The sequence below is a fragment of the Rhinatrema bivittatum genome, chromosome 8, assembly GCF_901001135.1.
Source record: "Rhinatrema bivittatum chromosome 8, aRhiBiv1.1, whole genome shotgun sequence".
In the NCBI taxonomy this organism is placed as follows: Eukaryota; Metazoa; Chordata; class Amphibia; order Gymnophiona; family Rhinatrematidae; genus Rhinatrema; species Rhinatrema bivittatum.
Window position 1 is genome coordinate 402655 of NC_042622.1, and position 9418 is coordinate 412072.

The 9418-nt window shown below is 45.6% G+C and overlaps 1 protein-coding gene across 1 annotated transcript in view; it reads left to right on the plus strand.

The window, feature by feature from the left end:
- TM9SF4 (transmembrane 9 superfamily member 4) overlaps nt 1-9418 on the plus strand; it is a 211675-nt gene that overhangs the window by 84579 nt on the left and 117678 nt on the right. Inside the window, 1 exon segment of the mRNA XM_029612354.1 lies at nt 8786-8904. Within this exon segment, the coding sequence (XP_029468214.1) occupies nt 8786-8904 (119 nt within the window).

Here is a 9418-nt window from a genome sequence, read left to right on the forward strand (position 1 = left end):
AACTCACGAGAGGTCTAGAACAGGTAAATGTGAACTGGTTGTTTACTCTTTCAGTTAAAAGAAGGGCTAGGGGGCACTCCATGAATTAGTAGGTAGCACATTTAAAACTAATTGGAGAGAATTCTTTTTCAGTCAATGCACAATTAAACTCTGGAATTTGTTGCCCGAGGATGTGGTTAGTGCAGTTAGTGTAGCTGGGTTTAAAAAATGAAATCACTGTGAACCTGGAAGTTGTAGTAGGCCAGATTGACAAACTAAAGAGTAGCAAATTACCTGGACCAGATGGTATGCATCATAGGGTACTGAAGGAACTAAAAAATGAAATTTCTGATCTATTAGTTAAAATTTGTAACCTATCATTAAAATCATCCATTGTACCTGAAGACTGGAGGGTGGCCAATGTAACCCAATATTTAAAAAAGGCTCCAGGGGCGATCCGGGTAACTATAGACCAGTGAGCCTGACTTCAGTGCTGGGAAAAATAGTGGAAACTATTCTCAAGATCAAAATCGTAGAGCATATAGAAAGACACGGTTTAATGGAACACAGTCAACATGGATTTACCCAAGGGAAGTCTTGCCTAACAAATCTGCTTCATTTTTTTGAAGGGGTTAATAAACATGTGGATAAAGGTGAACCGGTAGATGTAGTGTATTTGGATTTTCAGAAGGCGTTTGACAAAGTCCCTCATGAGAGGCTTCTAAGAAAACTAAAAAGTCATGGGATAGGAGGCGATGTCCTTTTGTGAATTACAAACTGGTTAAAAGACAGGAAACAGAGAGTAGGATTAAATGGTCAATTTTCTCAGTGGAAAAGGGTAAACAGTGGAGTGCCTCAGGGATCTGTGCTTGGACCGGTGCTTTTCAATATATATATAAATGATCTGGAAAGGAATACGACGAGTGAGGTTTTCAAATTTGCGGATGATACAAAATTATTCAGAGTAGTTAAATCACAAGCACGTTGTGATACATTACAGGAGGACCTTGCAAGACTGGAAGATTGGACATCCAAATGGCAGATGAAATTTAATGTGGACATGTGCAAGGTGTTGCATATAGGGAAAAATAACCCATGCTATAGTTACACAATGTTAGGTTCCATATTAGGAGCTACCACCCAGGAAAAAGATGTAGGCATCATGGTGGATAATACTTTAAAATTGTCGGCTCAGTGTGCTGCAGCAGTCAAAAAAGCAAACAGAATGTTAGGAATTATTAGGAAGGGAATGGTTAATAAAATGGAAAATGTCATAATGCCTCTGTATCGCTCCATGGTGAGACCGCACCTGGAATACTGTGTACATTTCTGGTCGCCGCATCTCAAAAAAGATATAGTTGCGATGGAGAAGGTACAGAGAAGGGCAACCAAAATGATAAGGAGAATGGAACAACTCCCCTATGAGGAAAGACTAAAGAGGTTAGGACTTTTCAGCTTGGAGAAGAGATGGCTGAGGGGGGATATGATAGAGGTGTTTAAGATCATGAGAGGTCTTGAAGGAGTAGATGTGAATCGGTTATTTACACTTTTGAATAATAGAAAGACTAGGGGGCATTCCATGAAGTTAGCAAGTAGCACATTTAAGACTAATCGGAGAAATTTCTTTTTCGCTCAACGCACAATAAAGCTCTGGAAATTGTTGCCAGAGGATGTGGTTAGTGCAGTTAGTGTAGCTGGGTTCAAAAAAGCTTTGGATAAGTTCTTGGAGGAGAAGTCCATTAATGGCTATTAATCACATTTACTTAGGGAATAGCCACTGCTATTAATTGCATCAGTAGTATGGGATCTTCTTAGTTTTTGGGTACTTGCCAGGTTCTTATGGCCTGGATTGGCCACTGTTGGAAACAGGATGCTGGGCTTGATGGACCCTTGGTCTGACCCAGTATGGCAATTTCCTTTGTTCTTTTGTTCTTACGGACAGTTTTCATTCTCCTGGGTCCAACTGTTGTCAGCTGAGATAATCTGCCTGCACATTGTCTACTCCTGACACATGAGAAGTGGCTGTTCCTTTCATGTTACCTGAACATCCCCCCTGTCAAGGATGCACATCTGGCAACTACTAGGGAAAGAGCCTTCTCAATTGCCTCACCCAAAATGTGGAATACACTACCTAAATTCTTACAAATTCAACACGACCTAAAAATATTCAAAAAGGACTTAAAAACAATAATGTTCCGCAAATTCCTTACTGACTTTCAATCATCTAATGATCCCGACCTCCAACTAAACTCCCAATTGTTTACTGCATAATTTCACCCCTTCCTCCCTTTTCTGCCTTCCCTCCCCATCTATCCCTATTTTAAATCTTTCTGGACTTGATATCTATTTCTATGATATTGTTTAATAGTTCAAATGGTTCTGTACTGCTACCCATCTGTTAAGTACTGTTCTTTCTAATGCTCTGTTACAAGATACTGTACACTTTTGTAAACCGTTATGATGGCTCAACCGAATAACGGTTTATAAAACTCATCAAATAAATAAACTCATCAAATAAATGAAGCTCTGCCAAGACGACAAGCTCCTGAGCCTCTTGGGCCACTGCGCGACTCTTTGTCATCATATCCCCCCCCCCCCCCCAAATTGATATATGCCACTGTAATGGTGTAAGTAAGTTTAGGAGTGCAGGGACATTCTGCTACAGGACACTTCCATTTCCCTCCCACTTCACTTCAAGATCCTAAGTTCAGGAAAAAGACAACATGTTCTCCTCAGAATTAGACTTTTATTTAGCAGATTTGGCAGGATTTAGCTTTTAGAAGATAATGCCTGTCTCTAACATCCTGGCCACTTAGCACCAGTTTACCCTAGAGAAACGTCTGTGCCATGGGTGGTTTCAAACATGCCATAAACCTTTGCCTGCTTAATAATTATGGTTAACTTACTTGCCACTGATCCCAACTTCAGGCAACATCCCTATCTTCACCTCTGAAGCAGGCGCTGCCTGAATGTCTGGAGAATGTGGGCAGGGAAGAAGGCTTGCTTCTGGGTCCAGTGCTGGCAGGCGTTCTGGGAAGGTGGATTGCCTCGGGCTCTGGTGCTTGCTGGGCTGTCTGGGGCTTGCTTCAGTTACTGATACTAGCAGAGCTGCTGGGCTGCTCTCAGCCTCTCACCGTCTCAGACTCCGTATCACTTTCTGGCCGTAAGCAGGGCGACCTCTCTCTGGTCTCCTGGCCATACCTAGACTTCTCCCTCCTCAATAGCAGGGGATGCTGGGCTGCTTTGGGTTTGCTCCTTTCCTCCTTATTTGCCCCCCATCTTATACTTTCCAGCTGATAAATATGCATAAGCATGTAGTGGGTGGAGTGTCTTAGCCACATATTCCACGATCAGACCATTACAAATCTTAATGAACTCTGCGGCTAGAATCCTTACAGGAAAGAGGAAAAGGGACCATATCACTCCAACTTTAGCAGAACTACACTGGTTGCCAGTTGAACAGATGATTCATTTTAAAGTATTATGCATTATTCATAAGCTAATTTACGATGAAAAGGTAGATTGGCTTAATACTGCCCTGCAATTACTAATACCACAAAAAGAACCTTCGATCTGCGAACAAAGCTCTACAACCAATACCCTCATTAAAATCAGCATGTTAGACGCAAGTCAGGGAACGAGCCCTGTCACTAGCAGGTCCCATAATTTGGAATGGAATACCTCTAGAGTTAAGAATTCAACAGAATTACAAACTTTTTAAAGGAATGCTAAAAACATGGTTGTTTAAGCAGGTGTTCTGTAAGGAACAGGAATAACAAAGAAAAGCTGTGGACTAAAGTTAACTGATTGTTTAGGTTTTATATAAGAACTCTGTTTTTAGAAAATTGAGTTTTAATATCATTTTATGATTAGTATATAGTATTATTTTAGGGATGATTTAGATTTTAAGTACAGATATGATAGAAGATATGTTTTGTTTTTAAATTTTATATTGTAATAGATGATTGTAATAGATGATTGAATGGCACTGTAAATTTTATATTGTTTTAGTGGGTGCCGCATTGTGTACCATTGTGATGGTCTATGCTTATACGACGGTATATAAAAGTTTAAAAATAAATTGCAGGTCTTTTCCTCCCTCCTCTTTTCTTTGGGGGGTGGGGGTCATGCCACGAATGCCAGATTCTGCGTTTTCTCCATTTCAGAGTGCTCTCCCATCATCGAAGGGTGGGGGTCCTTCTGACCTTTGGAGTTCCCTTGGCCAATCCGTGACTCCTGCTTATTAGCTTAAGTAGCTGCATTGTCTCTCTGCCTTGGTTTTATTTACCCATGCTCTTCCAAACAGGCAGATCTTGATAAACACACTTCAGTGTTGGTCTAACGTTCTCATCTGGGCAAAGTTTCTTTTCTTTAGCTGTGACAGTGTTTTTTGGTCCCCCACCACCGCTACATCGAGAGAGTGGACCTCGCAGGCCTCATTGAGAGGTCTTACCGACCCCAACCTCCTGGCCAGAACGCTCTCTGGGATTGCTACAGACTCCTTGAAAGGGCTGCTGATGTCTGGAACCCTGCCTCTGCCCCCCCAACTGGCGCAGAACTCTTCAGAGAATGAAAATGGCAACCTTCCCGAAAATGGGAATGAGGCAGAAAAGTCTTCAGAGCTGACTTCCTGTCCTCCGGCAGCTTATGGCCTTTGATTCTCCCAGCACCTTGATCGACTGCTCTATGTCCTCCCCAAACAGTAATTTTCCCTTGAAGGGAAGATTACAGAGTTGAGACTTGGACCACATATCCGTCGACCAGTTTCGCAACCATAATAATCGTCAAGCTGAGACCACCGTGACCATACTCCTAGCCGAAGCCCGGATCGAGTTGTAAAAAGCATCCGCCATGTACGCAATTCCGTCTCCACCTGGGCTGCCTGGCTATGAGTCCCAGTCGTGGCTGCAAACACACCCTCTGCATGAGGCCACTACAGATCGCAGCTCATAGACTCCAGCTTACGATCTTGTGCGACCTTTAAGGCCACCCCACCACTGGGATCGTTGTCTTGGTGACCAAGATACTTGAAGCATTCACCTTGGGCAACTCCAACAGCTGAAGAACCTCCTCAGTTAGAGGATACAACTTTGCCATAGCCCAAGCCCGCCTCAGGGAGATACCTGCTTCTTGACCTTCTGAGGGAGCGGAAAAGCCGTAGGTGGACCCCAGAGACCATCCAAGACCAGGTCCACCCCTTCATTGTCCTCCGACTCCTGGACCACGCCACAACAGTGGCCTACATCAACCGCCAGGGAGGAACCAGAAGCCAACAGGTGTCCATGGAGATAGATCCCCTAATGACGTGGGCAGAAGCAAACCTGCAAGGGATCTCGGCCGCCCACATCGTGGGAAAAGACAACGTCACTGCAGATTACCTCAGCAGAGACAGTCTAGACCCAAGGGAATGGAGGCTGTCACCCACAGCCTTCCAGTTGATAATAGACCGCTGGGGAACCCCAGCCATGGATCTCCTGGCAACCCGGTCCAACGCCCAAGTTCTTTAGTCACAGACGAGACCCTCAATCCCAGGGGATCGATGCCCTCGCCCAAACCTGGCCACAGGAAGACCTGCTGTACGCCTTTCCTCCATGGCCACTACTGCGCGGGATCATCCGCAAGATAGAACACCACAGGGGGCAAATACTTATTTATTTATTTATTTATTTAGCATTTTTCTATACCGACCTTCATGGTTAAATACTATATCAGGTCGGTTTACATCGAACAGGGAATAGAGAACTGTAACAAAGGAACAGCAATTTATAATCAGAAGGAGAACAAAGTTACATTAAACAAGGGCTATAAACTTGGAAGCTTTACAGCTGGAAAATAAAGGCCCGAGTAGGGCAATAACTTAAACACAAATACTTAAATAACTTAAACACAAATACTTCTAGTGGCCCCGGACTGGCCAAGAAGGCCGTGGTACGCAGACATGCAAAGACTTCTGGCGGGGAACCCCCTGTGTCTACTCCACACAGGGACCTGTTCCAGCAAGAACTGATCCTTCACGAAGACCCAACTCGATTCTCTCTTACGGTCTGGCCATTGAGAAGACTCACCTGAAGAAGAGCGGATACTCGAGGGCAGTAATTGACACCTTGCTCCGAGCACGCAAGTTTTCCACATCCTTAACTTATATACGAATATGGAGAATATGCGAAGCCTGGTGTGAAGACCGCAACATCCTTCCACAGGCAGCCAAAATTCCCATGATCCTGGAATTCCTGCAGGACGGTCTGAAGAAGGGGTTGTCTCAACTCCATCAAGGTTCAGGTGGCCGCTCTGGCTTGCTTCGGAGCCAAAGTGCAAGGCACCAGCCTAGCATCCCATCTGGACGTCTCCCACTTCCTGAGAGGGGTCAAGCAGATTCAACCACCCCTAAAGTGGCCAGTACCCCTATGGAACCTCAATCTAGTACTAGATTTCCTAGCGGGAGCCTCCTTCAGACCTATCCGAGGTCTGCCTCTACGACTCCTAACCTTGAAGACGGCATTCCTAGTGGCAATATATTCGGTCCATCACATCTCCGAACTTCAAGCACTATCCTGCCGAGAACCGTTCCTCAGGTTCACACCAGGATCCATACAACTACGCACGGTCCCCTCTTTTCCAAAAGTGGTTTCTCTCTTCCATCTAAACCAAACCATCTCACTTCCATCTCCAGATGAGCATAAGGACTCAGAAGAATCTCGCCATCTTCACCATCTTAACGTTGGCAGACTCCTAGTCCAATACCTAGAAAGGTCGGAACCCGTACGAAAGATGGACCACCTATTCTTCCTTCACAGCGGGATGAAACAAGGGGAAGCAGCCTCGCGGGCAACCATAGCCCGCTGGAACAAAGAAGTAATCAAGGCGGCCTACGTAGAGGCAGGCAAGCCTCCATCTCTACAAGTCAAGGCCCATTCCACTAGAGCCCAGGCAGTGTCCTGGGTGGAAACCAAGATGCTGTCACCCGCCGAGATCTGTCGGGCAGCGACATGGTCTTCCATTCACACCTTCTCTAGGTTCTACCACCTGGATGTTCAGGCTCGGGAGGACACAGCATTCGCAAGGGCAGTACTAAGTGGGCCACGGGCAGCCTCCCACCCGGTTTGGGAGTAGCTTTTGTAGATCCCATTGGTCCTGAATCCATCTACTACATGCTAGGAAATGGAGAAATTACTTACCTGATAATTTCGTTTTCCTTAGTGTAGACAGATGGATTCAGTATCCCACCCACAGCTGCTGCTATACACGAAAACCTCAGGTGTCAACTCCCAAGAGCAAGACAAGCATGGGTAAGCCACGCTTCCCTGCAGCTAGGACACCCATAGTTACCTGGTGTCGGCGTTTCTCGGTTGAGGGCACTGGCGGTCTCCAGCTATAGTCCACATCAACCAGCTCTCAAGTTAACCAAGTTAATCAAGTTATTCAAGTTATCCAGACACACACATGTCCACAATTGGTTTTCAAGGAGAATACTGAAGAGCAGAGCTTCCTGCAGGGGTATATGTACTGGTGGTGACGTCAGCTTGAAATCTGACTCCTCCTCCAACTGCTATCAGGAGTACACTATACCCATTGGTCCTGAATCCATCTGTCTACACTAAGGAAAACGAAATTATCGGGTAAGTAATTTCTCCATTAAACCGAATAACATGGCATTGAGTTTAACAATTACCTTTACACGGTGGTATCGTCCATTATTTCAATTGGTTTCCAAAACATACTTCCCAAATCAGGCTACTTAGGCTTTAAATCACGTTTCCACCCAAAAGTAGTGCTGCTGCTATATCATGCACATGTTATATATATTTACTAGATAAATGAAGCTTGACAGACGTGCCGCAAATGCGCAGTAGAGAGCAAGTTTACGGCGCATGCGCAGGCAGCACGTCGGTCAGAGCTTGCCTGTAACAAAAAATGGCCAGGAGCAGGAGCAGGAGCAGTAGCGGCGCGCGCGAGGGAGGGAGGGACCTCCCCCGGAGATCTTCCGTCTGCGCCATCCGAAGGGGTTGTGAATGAGCTGAGGGGGGGGGGGGGGGAGTGACTGAGGGGGGGAGAGAGTGGGGGGTGGGAGGAGAGTGAGGGGGGAGAGAGACTAGAGGGTGAGGGAGAATGAGGGGAGGGAGGGAGGGAAGAATGAGGGGTAAGGAAATGGACTGAAAAAAAAAAAAGTTAATGTAGCCCGTTGTTACGGGCTTAACGGCTAGTTATATATAACACGTGCATGACACAAAATGAAAAATACCTCATAAAACACGTCAAATGCAGCATATCAAAAAATTACCCCTCTAGACAATCACCCCATCACTAAAACATCATCACAATGTGGGCATTCTTCACTGTGTGTAAAAGTACCAATCCTTGTGGACAGGTGTCATGACAACGTTTTCATTGAATAGTTATCAAATTATGAAATAACGAAATATGAGTTGTAAAAGCATAAGCAAAACTACCCCAAATTCTAAGCTTTAGTGCTAGAGTTTGCCAAAAAAACCCCAAAACAAAACAAGCTATCTTTCTACGTTGCCTGGTTATTGCTGTGGGATTGGGAGTGGCACTTTTTAGCCATAAATATTATAGGCAGTGCTATCGGCATTGCCTATGATATTCTGGACTTGAAAGTGTTAGATCCACATCTCAAATAGCTGATGGCACTGGGGCAATATCTGGTGCCATTATGGATGTGGAAATGCTGGGATCTACAATGAGTTTCAGACACATTCAGTGCTCTAGGTGACACAACTTGGCTCTTCAAGCCTTTGGAATATTCCTGAATCTCAAGTGTCTCTTTGTGTTGTCCATTTACCTGCAGATCTAAAGACTGATGATAAGGCATCCTGCACTCTGCCTGATCCTTCTAGCTCAGCTCCTCAGGAGATTGATCCCACTAAGGAGAATAAGTTACTGTTTACATATTCAGTCCAGTGGCAGGTAAGGCAGAGAAAATGAGATCAAAAGTATATAGGTAAGAAACATATGACTAGGAGCTAAGCATTTCTTGGAAGTCGGAAAATGAATTCTGGCAAACAGTGTGTGTTGGAATCTAATTTGTTCCCTGGGATCAAACAAGGTAAGCTGGGAGCAGAAGACTAACCTGAGCCATGCAGCTAGGTCGATGGTGCAACAGGCAGCATCTGGGATTGGGGGGTACAGAATAAGAGGTGGCATCAGGGCTGAAAAGGGGTTGGCACAGGGTTAGGAGGAGAGGGGATGGGGTACGGGAGGCGGCGTCGGGGTTAGGAGGAGAGGGGATGGGGGTTAGGAGGAGAGGGGATGGGGGTTAGGAGGAGAGGGGGTGGGGTAAGGGAGGCGGCGTCGGGGTTAGGAGGAGAGGGGATGGGGGTTAGGAGGAGAGGGGATGGGGTAAGGGAGGCGGCGTCGGGGTAAGGAGGAGAGGGGATGGGGGTTAGGAGGAGAGGGGATGGGGGTTAGGAGGAGAGGGGAT